The following is a 24,875-nucleotide window of genomic DNA, read 5'->3' on the forward strand; positions in this document are numbered from 1 at the left end:
CCTCGCTGAAGATTCATCGTATGCTGCTGAATCCGTGGCGAGCTCCGTTGTGCTACCAGAAGAAGGGGATACCAGTACCCGGGGAGAGGATCATAATGATGATGGAGGACTAGTAGTTGATGACAGTGGAGATTTGAGGTCTCCTTTGGAGCATGGATTCAATCGGGGGGACACCACGCAGAGTGAGCTGGCAAGAACTGGGCATCTCAACGATGAAGTCGAATCGAGAGATACAGAGCAAATCTTGATGCCATTTGTAACGTCGGAGGGAGGAATTACTCAAGTGGAAACTGTGAGGTTGAGTGAAGCCCGAAGAAGCACAGAGAACCTCCGAGCCGCCGTGTTGGAAGGGGTATATACTCACTATGCTGAGAAGGCGGGCATAGAGGATGAGGAGTTCGACCCAGACGAGTATGTGGAGATGATAGAGAAAGGACCCGGGCCTAGTCTGGCTGAGAGGCGTCTTGTGAGATATGCCTTCCTCAATGGCTATGATGATGCTCTCCTCGCCGTCGAGAAGGGTGAGCTATCAGGGCGTTCAGACCGAGTTAAAGAGGAAGTGGCAGCTGTCTACGTTGACCTCCATCCTCGGGAGCTTTCTTACGGAGTCCCAACGGCATGTAAATTTGAACCCGCCGGTCTATTGCCTGTACCCCAGAATCTACAGCTAGATGATGCACCGCGGTGCTCTATCGAAAAGTATGACAAGGTCATGTCGGCCAATCAGCCTCCACCATGCGATGCGGAGGACAGAAGTAGGTGATCGACACCCGAACTGACTTCGTATTTTGCTTCTCAGGTTCGCGCGAGTACTCGAGAACTTCCTTCCTGGATGTCCCCGTCATTATTCCCCTCAGTCGTAGAAGGTTCAAAGTCCGAAATCATGAGACACGTATTCGCTATTTATAGCATTTACCACACTTTCCCGAGTCGCGTTCTGTATGACATCGCAAGACTAGTTGGACTTGATCATTGAAGGCACAAATCTCTTTTGAGAAGAGGTCCCTCTATAATTGCGTGCTAAACTCTAACTAACGCAAGCAAACCATCTTGACACGTCGATCTTATCGAAGTAGATATAATGACGAGTATCTCCTAGACGGCAAGCAAAGATGCAACAAGATACGGTACACACCAATGCAATGTGATCAGGACATTTTTTGCGAGTGGTTAGATTGAAGTGATGATGAAACCATACCTTGAGATCAACGCGATGCCCGCAAGTGGGACAATCTATTTTGTTGAACAAACAACTTCTAAGCTCCCGGGGGCGGCGGGTAGGCGCAGCGCGTAACGCCCTCTACTGACAATGAGATCGTACCCAGCACCTTTCCTGAAAAAGTATTTCGAATCCTCGAATAAATCGTTGCACTCCTTCCCCAGCTTCATGTACCAAACCCCATGCAAATGTGCCGTGTAGGTACAACTGTAGCTGGGCTTAGGCAAGCCACCGTCGACTCTGCTTATGAATGTGATGTATCCATAATGCCCTCGATGTGAGACATCGACTTGTTGGATCATCTTTGTTCTACGACAGCCATAAGTGTCTTCGAACTCATATACTTTGCCGAAAACGCCATCGGCGAGGGCCAGAACCAGCAGAAGACGAAACAACAGCCCGCATGATAACACGTGTAGACGCTTTTCGCGTCTCGGGGCCCCAAAAGAATTGGACGAAGACGACATTTTTCCGAGGGAGGGGTTGAAATTAGAAGCTGATTTACAAATTAGTTATTATGACGGTTCGTGGAGCTTTTTCCCAGTCACCCTAGAGCAAATGGCGCTATGGCGCTGCGCCATGTAACGCTGTAACCTTTACCAGGAGGCTCCTAGTAGGAGACGGGATGTATGAAAGCCACAGGGCTGATTGAGGGGATCTTCTGTGCATCGCTGGGAGCCGCCAAACTGTGGGAACACGGTGGTGGTGCAGCAATAACAGCCCGTCTTTGGGGAAAATCCATTGAGACCAGGCAGAGTATGGGGACAAGGCGCGGTTTACTCCATGTTGCCTCATTGTATCTGTCATCGACACTTCGAGTACTGTCTTACGTTACAGACAGGAAAAAATACCGTGGTGTATTATCCCACGGCACAATTTACATTGTACTTCGCCGTTTGTGACAAGACAAACAGAATTATCATTCAAATGACAAGGAAAGCCCCACATGAGACGTCACAACTATCGCGTATCGAAGAACTTCAATTCTGCGTTCTAAGCTCCATTGTTGAGCTTCTTCCTGGGACTCAACTCACTGGAGTGTCGCGTGCATACATCTTGTTCGCTTGTATTCCTGACTACAATACTCCCTTTGTATGAACAATCAACCACAGAGAAGACTATCCTGACTGCATACGCCACTCCGCAAGGTTCACACGCGCTGTGTACAGCACCACACGGGGGTTCCCAGTCTGGAAAGATATCTTGGCGCTCCCTGTGATGCGCTCCTCCATTCTTCTTGGCACGACTCGTACTCATCGGTCAACCACTTCAGTGTTTGAGTTTAGAACGCCACTCTACGATAGATGCGATACTTTTCAGTGTTATGTCCAAGACTGATTATTTGAGCTTCTTATCGATCCTCATGTACACTAAACTGAGTTTGCAACGTAACTGCCTCACTCAGGCAGTCGGCACCAGTGGTGACTCACCACCATCGTTAGACACACGTATGATGTTTTATACCTATCGGGATGAGCCGTGAAGCCACGCCCGTGATTAGACTCAGGTAGAGTGGCATTCGGCTGACTGTAGAATGTGATGTTTTGCCCCTCGACTTTGACTCAGCCGATCAAACCCTTTTTGCAGATGTACTCCCCGACGAACGGATACGGCTCCCCCTCTGTCAAGGCAGATCCGACACGGACCAGAGGCTTCTCAGAGACATTCTGCTGTTGATGATGACCGTTCTCAGAGCCAACTCCGTTAACAAGGAAGGACACCAGCAAGGAGCTATATAGATGGGGTATTCATCACTAGGCATAGACCAACATCCCCATGAAGAACTTTCTTCAAATTGATCCATAGAGGTGAAATTCGGACTGGTGCCCTAGACTAGGGGGAAAATTACCTAAGCCCAAGCTCGTTTCCTTATCCCAAGCAATATCCCGTAATCCAAGCAAATGCCCTTAATCCAAGCTATATGGCGCATGCAATAATGTGCTTGGATTAGTGACAAGTAAATAAGGGCAAGTCTGAATTTCACCTAGTGCCCCTAGTCTCGTTTCTGCTTCTACTCTCAGTATTTTCATTAATCAGGGGATTACAGTTTGAATCCGACATTTCCAACCCGACGGATACTAGAGTCGCTACGTCCGCCAACTTGCCGGCGGCAACTGAAAACCACAAGTTCAAGGAAGGAACTTAACGTTACTCTGTGAAGGTAGAACCTGGGAGGTTCACCCCAAACAATGAACATTTCCTGCGACACTCCAGCAATAACCTTTTGTCGCACGTGTGCATATTCGTACTTCAAACTTTTCAATACGTTCGCTCGAACGTTGAAGTTAACTTGGCAAGTGGTCTACCTCTAGGCCTAGACCTAGAGCTTGAGCAACATAACGTGGTAACTAAGTAACTCCTTCAGCCATTACATGACGTTCATGCCCTCGTCAATGATACTTTTGTATCGTAAATGAGCTTCCCATGAGAGAACCAAACATGTAGTCCCACATTGGGCACACCCCTTTTGAGAAGGGGTCCTCTATGATTGAGTGCCAAATGCCAAGTGGGCAAACTTGTCGCTCCTGAACAATCTCACAACTAACGCAAGCCGAACTTCTCGATCTGTCGATTCAATCAAAGTGAAAATAAGGACGGGTATCCCGCAGATGGTTGAAAAAGACGGAACAAGATATGGCACGCATCAGTGCAATGTAATCAAGACAATTTTTGCCAGCGGTCAAATTGAAGTGATGCTGAAACCCTATCATGAGATAAATGCGATGCCCGTGAGTGGGATCAGTCCTGCAAGATGATCTATTGTGTGACACAACGCTTGCCCGTGCCGAAGCCGACCGGCAAGTACAGCGCGTAAGGTATAGAGTCGGCCATGAGATCGTAACCGAACGGACCTTTCCTGAAGAAGTAGTCTGAATCCTCGAAAAGATCGTTACAGGCATCCCCGAGGACCATATACCAGATACCATCTAAACGTGCTGTGTAGGTACAACTGTAGCTGGGCTTAGGCAAGCCACCGTTGACTCTGCTTATGAATGTGATATACCCTTCATTCCCTTGATGTGAGACATCGACGCTCTGAATCATATCTGTTTGAGGGCAGCCATACGAGGCTTCGAAGCGATCTATTTTGGCAACGGCTTCATCGATTAGTGCTAACACCAGCAAGAGACGGAACAACAGTCTGCATGATGACGCTTGTAGACAATTTTCAGGTCTCGGGGAACCGAAAGAATCGGACGAAGACGACATTTTTTCCAAGAGAGGGGTTGAAGTTGGAAGCTGATTCGCAATCGGTGATTATGACGCAACGTCATCAATGCAGCCATGGCCCTGGCGGGAAAGGCATCTTTCCCGGTCACCCTAGCGCCATGCAACACTGTAACCTTTACAAGGAGCCAGGATGTATGAAAGCCATGGGCCCAGAGCTGACCAGGGGGGATCGTAAAGGTATTTCTGGGAACCGCAAAACTGTGGAAGCACGGTGGTAATGCAGCAAACACAGATTACCGTAGGGGAGAGTCTATCGTTAGTCGAGACAAGGCATAGTGTGGCGACAAGGCCCGGTTTAATCCATCAGCAAAGGAGTTTGATTGACGTGCAGCCAGCTGAGAAATGCTCATTCGGTTATCCAAATCACGAACGCTTCAACTATGCCCCCAAACATGCTCAACGTTTGGCAACATCGAAGGAGATGAACTATCAGGGAGTTTGGACCGGGTTAGAGTGGAAGTGGCAGTCGTCTACCTTCGTCTCCATTTACGGAAGCCCTCCGGTGTCCCAACGGCATACAGATCTGAACGTGCCGGTCTGTTGTCTGTATCCCAGGCAAGTCCCCTTGAGGCCCTACAGCTAGATGACGCTTCGCATCGCTCTATCCAGAAGCTGGGTGAGGTTATGTCGGCCAATCAGCCTCCATCATGCGATGTGGAGAACAGGCTCGCGCGGACACTCGAGAACTTTCTTATTGATGTCACATCATGATGTGACATCAATGATGTCCCCGTCATTATTCCATTCACTCGTTCAAAGTCCGAAATCATGGGTTACGCATTCGTTGTTTATGGCATTTACCACGCTTAAACGAGTCGCGTTCTGGATCTGAGAGTGGTTGAACATCATGATATGAGGATTCTTCGACTTCCGCCCAGTAAACCGAAGAACTACCATCAGCGCCATTCTCAACTTGAAACTGTCTGCACACTTGTACGCATACGTTTTGAGTTTTGAGTGTCATTTCCGATTACTCCTGGCAGTCAACACACTGGAGTATAAGCAATGTCTCATGTCTGAACATATCATTTGATGGGACGAGGGTCTCTGTCCATTGCATGTCGGGTTGCAATCGCTGTTGACTACTCCACTCCCTTTGTATGAACAATTGACCACGGAAAAGACTATCCTGACCGCATACGCCACTGTGCAAGTTTCACGCGCGGTGTGTACTGGGAAGATATCTTGGCGCTTCCTGTGATGCGCTCCTCCATTCTTCTTGGCACGAATCCTACTCGTCGGTCAATCACTTCAGTGCTCGAGTTTAGAACCCCACTCTTTAACAGACGCAAGGCTCTTCAGTGTTATGTTCAAGAGTGAATATTTAAACATCTTATCGATCCTCGTGTACACTAAACTGAGTTCGCAACGTAAGCGCCTAGCTCAGGCAGTTGACACCAGTGGTGACTCACCACCATCATAAGACACACGTATGACGTTACATACCGGTCGATACTACAAATGATAAGATTGATAATTGAGACATTGACTCTACCGCCAGCCTATCAAAACAGGCTGCTACAATGCAATAATAAAATGTCACCATCAGCTGGTGGATGAGTAGGTGAGAACAAACCGGGGACAGAATTTTTACTCAGGACCAGCGAACCACGTAAAAACAGAAGACCCATAAAAATATTAACTTTCGCATCGGACTCCCAGTTGCTGATATCCACTAAATATTCACTTAACAATCTCGCACTCCACAATCTTCGTGACCGTGTTGGGGATAACCAAGAGTCCTTTGGAAACAACGTCATATGTAGCGGTGAGCATCGTAGAGTCGTAGTAGCCGTGGGAGTCGTTTATAAGAGCCTTACACGGGTCTTGAAGATTGAGAAACCATACTTTCCATTCGGGATGAGCCGTGAAGCCACACCCGTAACTCGACTTAACTAGAGTCGCATTCGGCTGTCTGTAGAATGTGATGTTTTCCCCCTCGATTTTGACTCTGCCGATCAAACCCTTTCTGCAGATGTACTCCCCGACGAACGGATACGGCTCCCCCTCTGTCAAGGCAGGTCCGACACGGACCAGAGGCTTCTCAGAGACATTCTGCTGTTGATGAGGACTATCCTCAGACACAACTTCGCGGACGAGGAAGGACATCAGCAAGGGACGAAGGAGCAACATAAATGGAAAATTGGATGCTGAGCATAAACCAGTATCACACATGACGATATTCCTCCGAGTTAACCCATATAAGTAAAATTCAGACTGACGCCCTAGTCTTGCTGCTGATTGGTCAGGACCGATAACCGAGTCGGGGGAACTCGTGAAGATCCCTGTCTCAATTTATTCCGGAGCGATGTATGATTAGCTATGCACATACATGCAATCACGCATAGTGGTCAGGAGCAGCAAGACCGGGATAGTTGCCCATAATTCTCTATCAGACCTGTCAGGGCTACGTAAGACGCCATCATACGAGCTTTTATAGGGCGTCTCCATACCGAGACTTCCCAATTTTATCAGCACGGTAAACCTGGACAAACCACGTCACCTGTGTGCTCATCGAAGCGAGTTGGTGTCCAGCACTATGGGTTGGGTGTCTGGAAAATGTGTCGTCGATCCACCCGTCCCACCCAGGGGCTTGCCTGGTCGGAACGTTTCCTCCCTGGCTGAATGGATAGAAATTTATGTTAGAATTTATTCGACCTGGGAATGCTGTAGTGTCCAATAGCACAGATAATGAAAGAGATCGGCCATCATCCGACACATCGTTTATTCCGGAGAACCGGACCATGGACACCAACCTTATCACTCACACATAATAACCCTTGAGTGGATGAGAGAGAACCCTGATTCTTGGTACCGTCATCAGCCGACACTTGACGTTTTAGAGTGTACAAATCGGCAACGATCTCCACACTCACACTTAGTAGCTGTCAGCTAATATTCTTCTGATTCTGATAGCAAATCTCATTCTTCTGATACCCTTTGCGACCATGGGGGAAGGTGAGGCCGTATGCGATCCCCCATGTGAGGCGCACGAGATTGCAACAGGGGAAAGAACACGTGGGGACCATAACTGACCCCAACCTCCTCATTCCATGTTTTCAAGGAGGCCTCAGTTGCCCCGCGGATATGTATGACGACGTTCAACATACTCAGTGACTATGGGAAACGTCGATGTCTGGGCTTACAGATATTAGTGCCGCGGCGGGAGTCGCGGCGACTCCCACCCAGGGGAAAACTAAACACTGTATTCCCTCGTAAAAGCTGAGAAGAATCCGACATGATTCACGTGCTCATTCCCTAATAGGGAATCTCTATTGAACAAGCCAACCACAAGCACTGCACTGGATCACTTCATTGGTACAAAAGCTCAAGACTCGCAATGCGCCATTAAAACAATTCCAGATCATGTTGGCTCATCACCTACCAATGAGCCGGAATTGGTTGTGGATATCAACAACCACCCAGAGTGTTCTCACTGCTGTACGTAACATAGCTAACACAGACACACATTCGCTGAGAATAGCGAACATTTTGAACATTTTCTTACAGGAAACCATCCTCATCTTTAAACTTGTCGTATAAACCGTTCATCGTATCGCCTGAGCGACTATATCATAGCCAGTAGAAAATAAACTTCGGTTACCGGTCTTTGGTACGATATTCTTCCAAACGAAAATGTAAATCGTTTCGTTGAAAGAATGCTTAATTGGCACATCTGAATGACGTAATAATCAACAGTGTTCAAGAGAGCGGCGGAAATCTGTCCCAACTGTTGCGTTCCTGTCCCCTGCGGTTCACGCTTAGACTATGGCTATAATGCTCATATGTGTGTAAACTCTCAACTATGCTTCCTTATTCAATATCATTCCTTGTGATACGTCCGGCTCAACCGAGAACGTAGCTGACAAGAGCGTCTCAGCTCCGCATGTCAAAGGATCGAAATATCATCCTCAGTATCGTATCAATCATTGCTATGATATCATCAAGGAAGAAGATCGTCTCCGCCTACCTTGACCATTTTCTTCCGACTGCGCCTTCACATCAGGCCTAAAGATACTCTTATGTACTATGTACTTGAACTCGCCACATAGCATGTTTCCTGGAACTAGAAACTTTTGCTTCTCGATTTCGGGTAGCTCACTCCTCTCATGCCTGAGGAACATCATTCGAATCTCTTCAGTGTAAAGAAGCTTTCTGACCTTTCAACAATCACTGGAATTCTCTCCGGATATTTCTGCAAAATTTTCCGCGACTCACTCCGGCGCTTTCCTGAAATAGCGTATGATCAATCACGATTTCACCATAGACCATAACTCACCTAAGCTGTGCTTGCTACGGTACGAACTTGTTCGTGGACTCGCCATTGAACACAAATAAAACGACACACTCGTGAACCAAATATTGATAAACTCAACAGAAAACTATCCTTTCGTTTGAGCGCAAAATTCCCCCTCGAGATCTCCTATGGTGATCATCACTCACAGCTTCTTGACGTCTTCACCTACTGTGGCTCTACCACTAAATACTCCTTGCATTACGAACAAGAAAGCAGTAGTGTGGCAGCAGCAGTAGACGTTAATATTGGTAGTAGCGAAAAGAATGAGATACGTACCAAAGGATGAGCGACACACAGCAAAGGACTATGAAGAAGAGGACTGCGAGGTTACTCAGTAACCCTAACACTTCATCACGATCAAACAAATCCTAGACGTAATTCTTAGTTGGCGTAGTTGACAACAAACACCTGAGACGACCAATGAGGGTCGAGCTGTGAATGTCGAAAGGATACACCAAGACTTGATAGACCTCGTAGTCGCCAATGTTGTTGATACCTGTATGGCAGCAAGCATACTTGGGGATCGGAACCTCTTGGATCTTGCATAATCATCATACAGTAGTAGCTGTTGTTGTTAGTGGTGGTAGTGGTGGTGGTTACGTTTGGAAATACAGATAATGAAAAGAATGCAGAGAAGAGGCTATAACGATGAGAGCAGCAGCGATAGGATAATTACGATAATGTTGATGACGGGAGCCTAGTAGTTGTAGTAATAGATGACGCGAGAGCTCAGCATACACCAGCAAAGAGCCATGCATGGTGTTAGTCTGCTCACATGCACAGCATATAAAACAACTCATATTCGCAATAATGATACAGTGATAAGATCAATGACCACTCTAGTCTATGGGGTCTCATTATAGCTCTCATTACGACCGTTTGCCATCTTGTACTCAGCGCACTTAACGGCGGTAATAACAACAACAATGATGATGATAATGAGCTCGACAACTACTACACTACTAATACTACCAATACGTCAACTTTGCATTCAGCTTTAATACAAGCTCAGAAGCAGCAGCAGCAGCAGCAGCAGAAAGACGACAACAATGGGAATGGTTATATTATTACACGTTGTAGGAGCTACGAGACCGAAACGAACCGAGAACTACCAGTTTAGGTGTCACCATCAGACTGACATGCACTCCATAGAGAGGGACAATAGACACTATAGGAATTACTAAGAGTCACCATCGTACTGTTGCTGCTACGCTCCGCTGTATACGACCGATATCAATACTGATTCTTTTAGAAGTACTGACAACCAGTGTGTTTCATAACTTGTCGAGCACAGTATCTACCATAACACCAATAATACTCACATTACACGACGATATAAAGCAACTCCTCACATGCCCTCCTCGACGCCATCCATGACCATTTGCCTCGTTATCCAATACCATGTATCCGATCGAGAATCTGCACAATTCGACAAATCTCATAATACTATTCACCAAACATGAAGCCCTACCGTCCCCAGGGAGAAGATAGCTGGTATCATCATCCCTTGCATTCGATATTATGCTTTCGACAGGAGACGGCACACTTCGTGGAGTGAAATCGCTCGCCAGTAACCTTACACAGAATCTCATTCGATTCTACCCAATAAACTCGTGTAGATGTCCAGACTAAAAAGTCTATAATATTCACTCTATTGATTCGTGTCGGTAGCACGGCAAAGGCCAATATTAAAACCATCAAGGATAGACAGTAGAATTTCATCACCCTAGTGATACGAAAAACACTAGTGGAAACTGTACTCCACGACTACTGCATATCACCGCGAATAATACACACATATAATTTTTCACGGTATTTCACGCCCCTTCAACGGGTAGAACTCCAATCTTCTGATTCTCAGGTTGGTTCACGCCTCGTAAAAATGCCATTCTTCCAAAACGTGAATTCTTTGGAAGAGCAACATCCCATTCTTGCCCCCCCCCAACTGATCATCACTGCCGCGGCACGAGGCAAACAATGAGATTTCTGCATCCATTTATTTTCCCCATAACACGTCTAAAAATATGCATATTACTAGTACTACCAACACGTAGCCAAAACGTCTATTACTATTACAAAGTACATACCAACAATTCCTCCTCCTACCTTGCGTATATTGCAGCGATAAAACCCCCCACAAAGCCGTCACCAGCGCCAATATCGTCAGAGATAGCTAGAGGGTCCAGGTCTCGAACGGTATGAGTAAAGGCGTCGCAAGTGTCCGTCAAATTGCTACAGCATACGACGGGATCAGGACCTACCAAGAGGAGTGTAAAAAACTACGTGTGCTGTCCACAATATGAAAATTGAATTTAATATTCAATATATACGATAGAAATGATAGAAAATAGTGAGAAATAGTGGAAAATAGTGAAAGTAGTAGAAAATAGTGAAAAATAGTGAAAAATAGTAGAAAATAGTGACAAATAGTGAAAAATAATGTAAAATAGTGGAAAATAGTGGAAAATAGTATAAAATAGTGGAAAATAGTAGAAAATAGTATAAAATAGTGGAAAATAGTGGAAAATAGTGGAAAATAGTGGAAAATAGTATAAAATAGTGGAAAATAGTATATACAGTAAGGGAAGTATATAACGTGTATTCACCTTGAGTCATGATTGCCCAAGCGCCCGGCTTCATAAAAGCCGAGACCGCCTCCGCTATCTCTCTAGGGCTCATTTTAGACACCCCCACAATGCCTAACACACGGCCAAGGTCAAAGGTGGCCCCCTGAGGTTGGACTCACCGAGATGCTCAGCGAACGCAGTGAACTCTACTTCGTTACCGAAGACAACGTCACAAGCATAACGCGCCATATACGTCTGAAAGGACCGAAACGATGTGGCCGAGGAGTGGTATGAGGAAAATGCCCTCACGAAATCATCGTTCTTGCAGGCCCAAGCAGCGCTGAGGCCAGCGAACAACTTCGTATATCCAGACTTGATCTGTGGATGGTTAGGGATGTACCTGGGGGTATAGTATTCAAGAAATGGCGGATTTATGGTACTCACTCTCTGCACGCATACCCATCCCCACAAGCGTAAAACGCAGTCGTATACAATATTCTGCAATCAGTCGGAATCCCTAATAAATGAGCAACTCCCCAGAGTGTCGTATTCTCTCATGTGTCCACCTCGCTCAGGGCCGGCCCGGAAATCTGGCGCCACCCCCAAATCGGTAATCATCGTCCCTAAAACCAATAATAAATCACTAATCACTTCTGCTAAAGTCATTCTACGTTTTTTGTCTTTCAAAAGCGCACAGCACTTCCCAGTACGGCCACCAGGAAACACCTGTCACCACCATCGTGTCACCACCCTCACACGGCAGGAGCTCACCTCGAAGTCAGTCTCAAGACCAGCCTCCACACAAGCCTCCCTCAACACATTTGCATATTCATCATCACCAACACTGCCGACGATCCGAACCGACGTGTTCGCGAAACTCACATCCTAATGACACTAGCGCTCGCCCTGGTAATCGATATGAAAATATACTCACATTGTATTCCGGATCAGCTTCGTGGCGGTCGAACCACCACTTGACGCCTCTCAAAGAGTTCATCGCCTGCCCACCAGCAATACGCTGAAATCGATCAAAAATATTTCCGACTTCCTCTTAAGTATCATTTCCACTTACATGTACGGTCAACTCGCCGTCACCTAACATTCTCGCGAACAGCTTCTTATCCTCGTCGCTTCCTAAACAAAAACCAAAATTGCAAAGGAGCATAATTCCAGTAAAGAGGCACGTCCACCTAATACCATCCGTAAGCCTCTGAGTGTTCGCTTTAAGACCGAAACCATGAGCATCATCAACAGTAGCGACCAAATCCAATATAGGGTGATCGTATGATACAACGCTGAAGCTCTCAACACCACCCAAGGGACACGACGCGAATAACGACGACGACGACGACTCTTCGTCGAGGACGGAGCCAGACATACTACTGAGGGGCTTTGGAAAGACCAAGGGCTGACACCACAAATAGTGACGAAAAAAACCACACTATTATACGATACCGTAAATTTCAAACTAACTCTACGTGTCAGCCCGTCCACAACAAGCCCCCGTTATAGCAGACCAAATTACCGCACGCCACGAAATTCCCTGTCCCTTGGGTGTTACAAACATTTTCCCCCTCACGACGAGCTGACACGAGAGCCCCAATTCCCCACCCTTCGCGAGCCGCTGCGTCGACGGCTCCAACCCGTAGGCCTCAAAGTCGTCGATTGTCGCTACCAAATCCAGCAAAGGGTGGCACAGACCAACGATGCTGGTAGGCATGTCGTTCGTTATGATGCCCTCCAAATGCTGTCTACTAGACGACAACAGCGATGCCACTTCAGAGTCATCATACGTGCTCAGCGTAGCCGAGATTGACGAAGAATCGTCACACGATGCAACGGCATCAACGGCAACAGCAGACGGGGAGGCGCTTGTCGCCATAAGGGTAAAGGCGGAAAATTGCTGCACAGAAAAGTCGGAAAAATTTGGGAAAAAATCCAACACAATTACTCCACTGCTTTAACATAGTAAAATATCATCCAATATTGTGTTCGCGTTTAAGTCGTTCGATCTCTTCCTTCTGGCCTTCTGCATCCAACTTCTTCTGCAGACGAGTCGCGCTGTAGTAAAGGCAAACCAAATATCGTCCTAACATCACCACCACCATAGTTACCACTCCAAAACCAAATCGGCGCTCACCTGCCACGTTAAAGCCGCTTAAGTGATCTACTGCGTTTTTAGCGTCGTAAATATCATCGTAAATCACAAATGCAGTGCCCTGAAACCACAACGACCGTTCGAAAATCAATCCTTAGAGTTAATGATACTACCTTAGTGCCAGGAGCGTTCCCCTTGCGTATTTGCCGAATCGATCCGAACTTGCCGAAAACGTCATAGAGCTCATCCGGTTTGATCTTATACGGTAGATTGCGCACCTGAGGTTCAACGCATTAAGATACACAATAGGCCCAATTTAGGCCTACATAGAGTATCCTGTTAACCTCTGGTGGCAGTCTTACCCGACCTCGCGAAGCCATCACAACAAATCACCAAAGACTACATGGAATAACACTCCTACCAAACCCAACACGAACCATCGACTGTCATCACTACACGAACAACATAGTCCCACATAGGAGCCAAAGGGAAGACCGACCAACCATGGCAAACCAGCACTCACTTCCCCCCGGCGCCAGGGAAAACCAAATGATGAATTAACCATCGGACCACGCCACTTTCCTAAGCTCACTCTTTATCATGTCACGCGATCAGGGTGGGAGGGGGCCTCATCGATGTGGTACGAGCGCGGCTTTTCTGTGCGATGCATCATAAAACCAACGGCCGAGACCAGCGACAGAGACCGCAGACTTGGGGTAAATTGAAGCCGTCAATGGTATCAATGGTAGAGGGGAAGGAGATACAGTCGTGGAAGTAGGGAAGGTTCATGATGATGCAAGAATACCAAAGTCGAGATCACAGCAATACGTTTGATCACACCCGAGGCTGCGAGCCTCTAGGGCGTTTTGAGACCCAATGGGGCAAGCGACGAGCTAGGGCCGACTTTGGCAACAGGGGCCTCTACGCAAGATGCGGATGTCGGGACGGTCAGCGTCCATCTTATCCTCTGAAATGACGCCATTCGATGATGATAAAACAATCGTCAACAATTACCCTCTAATTCCACCCAAACTTCGTCGTCGTTTTTCAGCTGCTCGCGAATCTTCGCGTGCATATCCAAATGCGCGCCGTTTTCGAAGCGAACCCCTACCATAGAGCAATGGAGCCACCCTCCATTAATACGGGGGGAAACATGCACATGGTCAACTACATGTATAGGCTAAATTTGCGAAAATTTTGGGACAAATTGAGGAAATTTTCATTGGTTTCTGTACACTTCTACCCGAGTTCGTATATAAACTTGTATAATCATTAGCTTTGGGAACTCCCGAGCTCAGGTGAGGAAAGCGAACATGTATTCCTACTCCAACACCGAATACGACTCACCTGCAGGAGTGCCCAGACGGATCGTTGAACCCCGCTTGCTGTAAACTGGGCAGTAACGTGCTATTCCCATATTAGCTGAGATGGAGGTCTTCTCCTAAGCGACTACGGTGACCTTACCTAGCCATCTGATGTGCCGACTGCCATCACCACAAGGTATCACAAAACTCCTGTCGCGAATGTGAACCTCGATAGAAAACAGTGGAAACCGACTTTAGACGATTTACATCCTACTAGGAGTCTCATGTTCTCTTCCACTTTCGTGGAGGAGGTCCTGGGGCTCTCAGCAGGGGAGCAGTCGGTGGTGCTTGCAAGGGAACAGTCCAAGACAGCCTGTGGGGCTGACATTGACGAGGAGGAAGAAATCAATAGATATATGAGCTGACCGGTATCAGTAAACAAGACTAATCTGTACAAGGCTAGTCACGGCATGAACTCCTGTCAGTTGGCTCACCACCTCTTCAGTTATTATACAACCAACACCGGCACTATGCCCGCCGATAATGGGGAGGTATCAGGTAGAGGCCTTGAGAGGGGAAGTACTGATGCCTCGATATTCGTCAACCTCGCCTGAGGGCATACAGACTAAGCTTGATAACAGCCGGGCATGCGACCAACAACTCGTGGACCGATACAATAGAAGCAGACGGGTGAAACCGATTACGAATTCACGAGGGGGTACACGCCTGTTCGACTCGGGGTCGAGGTCGACCTCCACTCCAATGAAGACAACTTTTTGTGTGCTGCAGAATGCCAACTATTACTCGCCAGAGGAACACCTCCCACTCGCTGCAGTCACAGACCTCCCCTGCCACTTACTTCTGGTGATGGCGATAACACAAGTTATATACCGATCTTAGCGATGGTAGGGGCTACACCTCGCAGTAATAGGAACTATAGCGTTCATCCGACTATGAAAAGCGACGCCCACAACGCTTATCATTCGAACTTCACAGTTGAGGAGAGGCGGAAAATCGTTACGTAATAACCCCCCTATTGAAGTTAAACGCCTTATGAGAATGAATCGATCAAGTGTCATGTAATCATACAGTGGATAGGCAGCGGAGGAAAGTATATACATCCACCGAAGTGCTTCGCTCCGCCGTTTTTCGCCGGCGTTCATAACAACTTTGCAAGTGCGTGGCAATCGCGCTACGCCATTGTGATCGATTTTGAAAGCTCATTTTGGAACAAAGGACGTCACAACGGAGCACTGCTCCGGGAGCAGGTGGGGCAACTATGCCATTCACAAATGACGATATCTTCAGATGGGGCCGCTATGCCATCCGAAAATCATGATTTCTTTAGATGGGGCAGCTATGCCATCCATAAATGACGATTTTTGTAGACGGGGCAGCTATGCCACCCCAAGATATGTCCTGGTTCAATCCCTCGGGTGGTAATGACCGAATTGGCACTACCTTCTCGAACGTCATTGGCCAATGCCGTTCGAGAACAGATATGCTATTGTGAGGCTGCGTGACGTATTATATTGGATATTATGGATCTTTCTTCACCGGAGAGTTTCCGGAGATGGGGATCTTTAATTTCGCCGTTGGCGAGAGTCTCACCGTGAGACCATCTGCGGCAGAGACGGCCTTACTTACAGCCGAATTCATTCACACGACTCGTAGAAAGTTAGTTTAGTCGAACAGACGACAGTGATCCTCCTATCACCTACTACCGCGGAATGGATCGTATTGAGGCATATCTAAGATACCTTGGCAAGATATGATATCTTGCCAAGGTGTCGTGTACCACTACCCCAAGATAATTTCGAGGTCTTCCAGGGTTGATCCAATCTCGAGAGGTGATCCACATTTGAATAGAAGGAATTCAGACCACGAAGTGTCTCCGTTTTAATACACGGAGATGCCGACCAACTCAACGAAGTGAGGTTGGGTTCATGTGATGCTTTCGTAGAAGTGCTCCTATCTAACGCAATAAATCCTGATCTAACGCGATACAACGCAATAAACCGTTATCATATATATCAAGTTGGTGCCACTAACATTAACAGACATCATCGAGTGACATGGAGACAACAGGCTGATTAGACTGGTATGAAATAGCATGTTCATGCCATAAACGTCGCGTCAGTGAGCCCAGATCTGCGAGGTATTCCGCGATGACGCACAGTGAAGCCCACTCGGAGAATCTGATCCCATGTAAAGATATTAGAGCTGGAGAAGGATTTGTCGTTCTCCAAGCAGAAGGCACAAGAGGGTGGGGCACGAGGCGTAGATCTCTCTCGCTGAGGTCGCACTAAATCATAGGACCGTTTGCTCTTTTTGCACGTAATATCAGTGAGGAGATCAGTGATTCCTGGAGTGAGTACGATGCGGAAGAAGTACGATTGCTCGTTTTTCTGGAAGATCGGATGAACGATGAGGAAGTTGCAGACGTTGTGATAAACAACTTTCACAAGCTTTCCCAAAGTCCCAGGTTCGCATTCTTGTAGAGAAACCTTAGGGGGGCTGTCCTTAAATAACTCCAACGTCATAGTGAATCTGTCTCGGTAAGCTCCACTATAAGAACCGGCCAGTCGTTCTTGATCACCATGCTGAGGTCGGATAGCGAGGAGTCCATTTTCGCAGAGCATCCAGAGATCAGAGCGGACCTCTTGTCTAGCGTCTCCTTTTCCCAACTCAAGAAGTGATGAATGAGACTTCCCTGGGAATAGTGTCACTCTTGGGTTTATGGTGTGAACACTTGAGAAGCATTGACGTCCATCTTGCGCCACTGCGGCAGAGAACTCTTCCGTGAGGCCTTGCTCGTCGACCCTCAATATAGTAGCGTCCACAGCTGAAAGAGCGTTGCCGTCAGCCTTAACTATGTACGAGTTCGCGTGAACAACGCGAACACCATCCACAATATATTCTGAGCGAATTAGGTTTTTTTCTCTAAGATGGGACAAGACTCCACGTGGCCAGGTGCGTGGATCGGGAATGAAAATATAGTGAACTCTCTCTTCCGTAGCAGCATAGAGCAGTTGCAGCTCGCGGAACTTATCCTTACCCGCGGTCACTAGTGAGACAGCAGACGTGAGTACGATGAAGGTGAGTAGAAGTGCCATTCTCAGAGCGTGCGACAAATCCACGCAAAAGAACTGAGCATATTCTTATCAGTGGAATACAACAGCTTGGGAGGAGGCACACACATCCGGAGCAGCCCAAGAGCATCGAGACACGACTCGGACAACAACACGGGGCCATCCGACACCGTCTCCCTCTCGAAGGAACTACTTCTTTCGCGCAAAGATGCGACATTTCGCCGTCGCCTTCGCTCGTGCTACGGAAAGTGGCTGTCACGTGCATATGTAGATATCCCGAAGGAGCCGACATGCGTCTGCGAATAGCAATAACAAAAACTGGTTTCGAGAACCGCAATTTCTCTAGGCGGGGCAGCTATGCCACTCGGTGATACGGGTGGGCCAACTGTAGATATACCCCGTCCCCCGATTATGTTCAATTCTGCCCTCGTGGCGACTTTTTTCCGCTCGGGGCCGCTATGCCACTCAAAGGTGTACTTCTGTATGATCAACTCCGCTCTCAGGGGGTCCATTTCCTCATCCTGGGGCCGCTATGCCATTCAAAGGTGTACTTCTGTACGATTAATTCCGTTCTCAGGGGGTCCATTTTCTCCTCATGGGGCCGCTATGCCATCCAAATGTGTACTTCTGTATGATCAATTCCGCTTTCAGTGGGGCCATTTTATCCTCTTGGGGCCGCTATGCCATCCAAAGGTGTACCTCTGTATGATCAATTCCGCTTTCAGTGAGACCATTTGTCCAATCAATTCCGCGAGTATACAATGCAAGAAGATCAACTCTGTAGGCAAACTCAAAGTAACTCCAATTTCGACGACACTCGGAAAAGCAATTTCGCTGTAGCTTATGCCAATATTGTCCAAAGGGGGATGTACTCTTTCAGGACCCTCATGCTGGAATGGCACATCTGTCCTTGAGCGGAATTGGTCTTTCTCGTGCCAGTATACTCGTGACAGTAGTTATTGTACGTTTTCCTTGCGTCCATGTGAGTAGCAGGCCTACCGAGCCACCACTCTGTGAAGAGGGAAACAGCCGTGACAACAGATACCCTCAGGGAATTGCCCGATGCGCACGATGCGCCCCTAAGAGCCAGCAGACTTGCAGACGTATGTGTACGCAGGTTCATCGTCGCGCACGATCCTCACGTTTCTGTGACCGATTCTAATCTGGAATTAAGAACAGACCATCCGTCCTCGCTTCGAACAAGTTGCAGTTGGAAGGAATCGAGGGGATATAGATCGGCACTCTCCAATCAGGTCAGACGATCCCATCCACTGAAACGTAGGCTTAGGGTGGAAAAGTGCGGAGGAGATGGTCGGAAGAGCCAAACGGCCGAGTCAGAAATCCAATCGATTTTTCGATATTTACAGTTAATCTTCTCTTGTTCAACTGTTGAGTCGCTCCATCGATCTTTCATAATATTCACAGTGTTTATTAATCTCATGGATGAACCTCGGTCCGGTGGTTCCTCGGAGGTATCACCTGATACCAAGCTGGATGAGAGATCAGTGTTCTATCTTTTCGATGCCGGTGAGCATGCGTGCAAGATGATATCGACGTTTCCCTCACTGTCTAGTGTAGATGCCGACGGTAGACTCACATCCGATGAGTTCAAGGAGGCCCTCAGGGTCTGCGGGGTCCAATTGACGTAACGTTTATTGTAACGCTATCTCAGCACCGCCGTCGTTTCGTCCTCCCCTTGTGCATGCGTGCAACCTGATGATCAAATTCATCGTAGTGGCTCCATGTTAGCTGTGGCTCAGTCCCTCCTTAGACGTGTGGGATATCTCAATCCCCAATATCCTATGCGCGAACGCTTCACCCGTATCACTATGGCTAGTGGTCCTTTCACAGGGATCGAGAGTTCACTGAGGAAGTGTTGGTCGAGTTCGGAGCTCACCCCAACATCATCAACTTCTCCTCGGCTGTTGCTGTCTGCCGGGAAAGGAACCCCGACCCTTCCGTTTTGAGAGGTCTTTCTCTGAAGTGCATGCGTTTGTCAAACTGACCTCCCATTCAGATCTATTCGATCCCTTGACAGACTCAGAAGGCCGCATTCAAACTGAATGCCTCGACTATCTGCTACGACGATCCAAGGAGTCCTCCGGTCAGCCGTCCTTCTCTGAGGTAGCCCATCTTTCATTTCATGGGATATCTGCTCTGCTCAGGAGGAGATTACCGATTTGCTCGAGGCGGCCGTGGATGAGAACGGAACCAAAATCAACGTCAACGATTTCTGTAATTATCTCATCAAGTCATGAATGCCATTGACGTTTATCTCTATCTTCGTGTTGGACAGGAAATGATATTGACTGAGCAGTCTCTGTTCTCTCCAGCACCATGTTGAGCAGCACCTCGGCAGCCCTCGTCCGTCGCCTAAGAAGATCGCCGTTTGCTCAGGAGTTTTCCTCGAGGACGTTCGCGACGATCAGCCTTGGTCCTGGTATCACGAAGCATGTACCCAATAGGGAGCCCTATAGAGGTGACAATGAGAGTAGCTCGACATGTTATTTCTCTCGTAAGGACCTCTGAAGGCGTGTATACTGGACTGGTCTGGCACGACTGCTGATGCTCACGTGTTGGCCCCTGCTGTTGTTTTCGTCGAGGTTTTCCGCAAATTTGGCGTCGACATCACCATGAAGGAATCCAGGTTGCCCATGGGTAGATACGGATGAGGTCCAACAAAGGATCATAAGTCCGATCATCAGGTCTCCGCAAGGATCTTCATATCGCGAAAATCCTGGAAATCCCCTCAGTCCAGGAACGCTGGCAGAAGGTCAAAGGGCGACCATCGACTGCCGCTGACGTTGAAGCTATGTTCAAGGAATTCGTCCCTTTGCAATGCGAGGTAGCATCCAGCTTCTCACTATTACCTTTATATCGTCTCAAGGTTCTTCCAAAGTATACTACCCTTATTGACGGCGCTGCTGATACGGTGAACCTATTGAAATCTAAGTAGGCTTCCTCCCAGAGTAGTTCACTTCAAGTGGGGTGCTCAGATATAATCTGAAGATAGGCTCTACCACGGGTTTCACTAAAGTTATGGTTGATATCCTTCTTGAGAAGGCTAAGGAGCAGGGGTATGCTCCCGACTCTAGTGTGGCTGGAGACGAAGTGAGTCGTTTGGTCGGCATACGTATGCAGTGGTCATCTCAGGTACCTAACAACATGGGTTTCCGACCGGCGCCATTCATGCTTTACCAAAATCTCTGCAATTTAGGAGTCTTCCCAATCGAATCGGTGAGTACTGCTATAACGTGTATTGCGTACCCTAGCATGTTCAGGTGGTGAAAGTTGATGACACCGTAAGCGGAGTGGGAGAAGGTCTGTCAGCAGGTTGTTGGAGCGTTGGTAAGCCTTCGTTATTATCATTTGCTGACTGCCTCTAGTACTCTCTAATAGGTATCGCTGGCCTCAGCAACTATACAGATATTGACACGCTGGAGCAATGGGAGGGTATGTCCAAGGAAGAGAGAGAGGAACGTGTTCAGATGTCTAGAGACAAGCTGAACACTTCAGGTGAGAGCGTCTCTACGGGAAGCTTTCACAGTTAACTCTAGGTGCGCATTACGTCATCGACAGTATCAAGGATCTACCAGTCGTTGTTGAGGACATCAGTAAGCGCATGAGAGATGGAGAGAAGCCTTGAGGCCGATCTTCCTCATTTCTTGAGTTTTTTTATAGACGATACATAGTCGTAGCTGTTTTTGATCAAGCCGTCATATTATCGATAGCTCTATGAGGATGAGTATCGTCTCGGTCGATTTTCCCAATAGCCCACGAGGTTGGAAAAGTGAATCGTTTCCAGCGAAAAGAAGGGGAATTGTGTCATCATGAACAGTTTCAATGAGAATGTGTAGGATACTCCTATTGATGTCACTAGTAGGCGCTAGAGGAGTACAGGTGGAAGGGGTAAGTTGTCGTGTTAGCGATGCTGTGGGTAATGTAGAGGTAGGTGGACAAAGATGGAGTTGCTGAAGCAGGAACCCCAGTGAAGAATATCGCGTACCACTCCAATTCCAAATCGTGGTCACTGGAGGTATCGACTCAGGCCGACCGGAGGGGTTGACGAACAAGCGCAGAAGAATGATGATGATATCACCGCTGAGAACATCGCAGAGAACTGTGCTAAGGCATTGGCGTCGTTGAAGGGCAGAAGGGAAGTTGAACGTCTGGAGAGGGTACTGTGTTAGGGGGGGGGCGGTTATCCATCTAGTAGTGAAGTTCCCCAGGGCCTTGATAGTTACATGGGAAACTGAGTGAATGATATTTTTGTAAACGTATAGGATGGTGAAAAGCTTGAAATTTGATAGGAAAAATATGGAACCAAATCGTTATGCAAAGTAGTAGTATTTTCAACTTAGCCTTCAATTTTAGGGAGTTTGTCGAAAGTCAACTTTGAGTAATATCAACATGATAACAATGTGAATCGATTGACACCACCGTTTTAGAAGCGTTACGTAGTCCATAACCATACCATCAAATGGAATAAAACCATCTCGAAAATCTAAACATACGCATAACTCTTCGGTTCGCACTGTAGTGACACCAATACATAAATTACGATGATGATATCATTTACACTGATACAGTGTATAAGATTTGTTACTGGAGAAATCTACTGGTTTATATATTGGAGTTTCACCACCCGTTTTACGTGAAGTGGCGTCGTAATACTGTGTGAAAAACGCGATATTCGCGGTGATATGCAGTAGTCGTGAAATATATATTTCATTCCACTGTTGTGCATAGTATGAGTTCCTCTCGGGAACATTATGGATTCCTGGACAAGCCACGTCAATGTCGTCTATGGTGAGTCCGACGAGGCTCGATCATTGCTAGATCTAGGGCGCTGTCGGAAAACCATGATTCGATTTATCGTTCGCAAAAGTTAAATATTGTGCTTAGGAAGCATGGGACACTTTGAAGAGAAGAGGAACGAAGCTGCAGGAGGAAGGGTAATCGGAAATCTCAGAAGTTTTGGTGAGATGGTCCTTGTGTAGGAATGAAGTCGCGACGTTGATGGAAACTGTTGATGGTCGGACTACTTGTGTGGGCGCTAGTAGTGTAATGAATCTCCTCAGAGCCCTTGGGACGAGCGAACAGTTCTACTCTGGGGTCGGCTCAGGATCAGAGGTAGGGTATGGTCGGATTTACTAAACACTGCGGTATGGGGTTCAGCACGGAGGAAGTGGAGGAGATGAAAAAAATGCTAAAACGGCAGTGGCACCTTCTATTGACGGTGGACGCTATGAACCAACACCGAAGGGCTCAGGGTAGTAATGGGCGTATGTGAGGTAGTGGCAGGGTCCTCGATAGACCCACACCGGTTGGGGGAAGCAGTAGTAGGAGAAGTGACCAGCGAAGTGAAGGTAGGTGTGTTACTGGTTTAGTTGTAGTTGATCGAGTGGTCTCAGGAGGAGGAGGCTGATACTATGCAGTACGCTTTGGCCTTGGCTACCGCTGCACCAGAGTATGCTGCTGCTGTTGCCAACTGGTGATTATGGGGAAAGGGATATCTCGGTCACTTGCTATATCATGTGATCGCTTTCCTCAGCACCTGAGCTCAGGAGTTTCCTATACAGTGTTGGAGTAGGAATATATGTTTGCTTTCCTCACCTGAGCTCAGGAGTTTCCTATACAGTGTTGGAGTAGGAATATATGTAATCGCTTTCCTCAGCACCTGAGCTCAGGAGTTTCCTATACAGTGTTGGAGTAGGAATATATGTTTGCTTTCCTCACCTGAGCTCAGGAGTTTCCTATACAGTGTTGGAGTAGGAATATATGTAATCGCTTTCCTCAGCACCTGAGCTCAGGAGTTTCCTATACAGTGTTGGAGTAGGAATATATGTAATCGCTTTCCTCAGCACCTGAGCTCAGGAGTTTCCTATACAGTGTTGGAGTAAAAATATATGTAATCGCTTTCCTCAGCACCTGAGCTCAGGAGTTTCCTATACAGTGTTGGAGTAGGAGTATATGTTCGCTTTCCTCACCTGAGCTCAGGAGTTTCCTATACAGTGTTGGAGTAGGAATATATGTAATCGCTTTCCTCACCTGAGCTCAGGAGTTTCCTATACAGTGTTGGAGTAGGAATATATGTAATCGCTTTCCTCAGCACCTGAGCTCAGGAGTTTCCTATACAGTGTTGGAGTAGGAATATATGTAATCGCTTTCCTCACCTGAGCTCAGGAGTTTCCTATACAGTGTTGGAGTAGGAATATATGTTTGCTTTCCTCACCTGAGCTCAGGAGTTTCCTATACAGTGTTGGAGTAGGAATATATGTAATCGCTTTCCTCAGCACCTGAGCTCAGGAGTTTCCTATACAGTGTTGGAGTAGGAATATATGTAATCGCTTTCCTCAGCACCTGAGCTCAGGAGTTTCCTATACAGTGTTGGAGTAGGAATATATGTAATCGCTTTCCTCAGCACCTGAGCTCAGGAGTTTCCTATACAGTGTTGGAGTAGGAATATATGTAATCGCTTTCCTCAGCACCTGAGCTCAGGAGTTTCCTATACAGTGTTGGAGTAGGAATATATGTAATCGCTTTCCTCAGCACCTGAGCTCAGGAGTTTCCTATACAGTGTTGGAGTAAAAATATATGTAATCGCTTTCCTCAGCACCTGAGCTCAGGAGTTTCCTATACAGTGTTGGAGTAGGAGTATATGTTCGCTTTCCTCACCTGAGCTCAGGAGTTTCCTATACAGTGTTGGAGTAGGAATATATGTAATCGCTTTCCTCACCTGAGCTCAGGAGTTTCCTATACAGTGTTGGAGTAGGAATATATGTAATCGCTTTCCTCAGCACCTGAGCTCAGGAGTTTCCTATACAGTGTTGGAGTAGGAATATATGTAATCGCTTTCCTCACCTGAGCTCAGGAGTTTCCTATACAGTGTTGGAGTAGGAATATATGTTTGCTTTCCTCACCTGAGCTCAGGAGTTTCCTATACAGTGTTGGAGTAGGAATATATGTAATCGCTTTCCTCAGCACCTGAGCTCGGAAATTTATATACGACTTCGAGTGGAAGTGTAGAGGAAGCAATAGAGAAATTCCCCAAAATTTTCTCAGAA

General features: G+C 47.2%; 9 protein-coding genes across 10 annotated transcripts in view; 5 read left to right on the plus strand and 4 right to left on the minus strand.

Annotated features, from left to right (window-relative positions):
• Positions 1-247: 247 nt before the first annotated feature.
• Positions 248-763, plus strand: Pmar_PMAR019165 (hypothetical protein; the record flags this gene model as incomplete). The annotated part of the gene is made up of 1 exon (XM_002780218.1): positions 248-763. One exon carries the CDS (start codon positions 248-250, stop codon positions 761-763), a length of 516 nt encoding a protein of 171 aa, XP_002780264.1.
• A 4,989-nt stretch (positions 764-5,752) lies between these two features.
• Pmar_PMAR019166 (hypothetical protein) lies at positions 5,753-6,559 on the minus strand (the record flags this gene model as incomplete). Its single annotated transcript, XM_002780219.1, has 1 exon — positions 5,753-6,559. The coding sequence occupies one exon, from the start codon at positions 6,557-6,559 to the stop codon at positions 6,134-6,136; it is 426 nt and encodes a 141-aa protein (XP_002780265.1). The 3' UTR covers positions 5,753-6,133.
• Positions 6,560-7,954: 1,395 nt separating this feature from the next.
• Positions 7,955-8,775, minus strand: Pmar_PMAR019167 (autophagy 8i, putative; the record flags this gene model as incomplete). Its single annotated transcript, XM_002780220.1, has 5 exons — positions 7,955-8,010; positions 8,055-8,126; positions 8,421-8,563; positions 8,611-8,680; positions 8,730-8,775. 5 exons carry the CDS (start codon positions 8,773-8,775, stop codon positions 7,955-7,957), a joined length of 387 nt encoding a protein of 128 aa, XP_002780266.1.
• Positions 8,776-8,843: 68 nt separating this feature from the next.
• On the minus strand, positions 8,844-13,219 carry Pmar_PMAR019169 (adenosine kinase, putative). 2 transcript variants are annotated; one of them, XM_002780222.1, is made up of 14 exons: positions 12,926-13,219; positions 12,387-12,448; positions 12,249-12,332; positions 12,086-12,199; positions 11,986-12,040; positions 11,881-11,937; positions 11,759-11,831; positions 11,624-11,714; positions 11,494-11,569; positions 11,354-11,446; positions 10,854-11,004; positions 10,219-10,322; positions 10,100-10,166; positions 8,844-10,044 (listed from the first exon to the last, which is right to left on the minus strand). In XM_002780222.1, the coding sequence occupies exons 1-14, from the start codon at positions 13,194-13,196 to the stop codon at positions 9,996-9,998; spliced, it is 1,347 nt and encodes a 448-aa protein (XP_002780268.1). In that variant the 5' UTR covers positions 13,197-13,219; the 3' UTR covers positions 8,844-9,995. The 2 variants fall into 2 exon arrangements, with proteins under 2 accessions (XP_002780268.1, XP_002780269.1); XM_002780223.1 differs by lacking the exon at positions 12,926-13,219 and adding an exon at positions 12,512-12,724.
• Pmar_PMAR019168 (hypothetical protein) lies at positions 9,030-9,931 on the plus strand (the record flags this gene model as incomplete). The annotated part of the gene is made up of 2 exons (XM_002780221.1): positions 9,030-9,081; positions 9,828-9,931. 2 exons carry the CDS (start codon positions 9,030-9,032, stop codon positions 9,929-9,931), a joined length of 156 nt encoding a protein of 51 aa, XP_002780267.1.
• A 71-nt stretch (positions 13,220-13,290) lies between the features above and the next one.
• On the minus strand, positions 13,291-13,792 carry Pmar_PMAR019170 (splicing factor, putative; the record flags this gene model as incomplete). The annotated part of the gene is made up of 4 exons (XM_002780224.1): positions 13,291-13,403; positions 13,455-13,533; positions 13,586-13,690; positions 13,739-13,792. The coding sequence occupies 4 exons, from the start codon at positions 13,790-13,792 to the stop codon at positions 13,291-13,293; spliced, it is 351 nt and encodes a 116-aa protein (XP_002780270.1).
• A 5,455-nt stretch (positions 13,793-19,247) lies between these two features.
• Positions 19,248-20,066, plus strand: Pmar_PMAR019171 (Caltractin, putative; the record flags this gene model as incomplete). The annotated part of the gene is made up of 5 exons (XM_002780225.1): positions 19,248-19,335; positions 19,387-19,453; positions 19,660-19,778; positions 19,826-19,932; positions 19,974-20,066. The coding sequence occupies 5 exons, from the start codon at positions 19,248-19,250 to the stop codon at positions 20,064-20,066; spliced, it is 474 nt and encodes a 157-aa protein (XP_002780271.1).
• Positions 20,067-20,145: 79 nt separating this feature from the next.
• Positions 20,146-21,591, plus strand: Pmar_PMAR019172 (conserved hypothetical protein; the record flags this gene model as incomplete). Its single annotated transcript, XM_002780226.1, has 9 exons — positions 20,146-20,287; positions 20,329-20,466; positions 20,514-20,653; positions 20,696-20,760; positions 20,805-20,919; positions 20,962-21,045; positions 21,090-21,156; positions 21,208-21,324; positions 21,366-21,591. 9 exons carry the CDS (start codon positions 20,146-20,148, stop codon positions 21,452-21,454), a joined length of 957 nt encoding a protein of 318 aa, XP_002780272.1. The 3' UTR covers positions 21,455-21,591.
• A 47-nt stretch (positions 21,592-21,638) lies between these two features.
• The window catches only part of Pmar_PMAR019173 (hypothetical protein), a gene marked incomplete at both ends in the record, with an annotated part of 5,550 nt that continues 2,313 nt past the window's right edge, over positions 21,639-24,875 (plus strand). Inside the window, 8 exons of the mRNA XM_002780227.1 lie at positions 21,639-21,661; positions 21,857-21,986; positions 22,714-22,763; positions 22,809-22,843; positions 22,890-22,941; positions 22,987-23,081; positions 23,113-23,177; positions 23,223-23,302. Coding sequence (XP_002780273.1) covers positions 21,639-21,661; positions 21,857-21,986; positions 22,714-22,763; positions 22,809-22,843; positions 22,890-22,941; positions 22,987-23,081; positions 23,113-23,177; positions 23,223-23,302 — 530 coding nt within the window. The remainder of the gene's footprint in view (positions 21,662-21,856; positions 21,987-22,713; positions 22,764-22,808; positions 22,844-22,889; positions 22,942-22,986; positions 23,082-23,112; positions 23,178-23,222; positions 23,303-24,875) is intronic.

Source organism: Perkinsus marinus (assembly GCF_000006405.1).
Source record: "Perkinsus marinus ATCC 50983 genomic scaffold scf_1104296944428, whole genome shotgun sequence".
NCBI classification, from domain to species: domain Eukaryota; phylum Perkinsozoa; order Perkinsida; family Perkinsidae; genus Perkinsus; species Perkinsus marinus.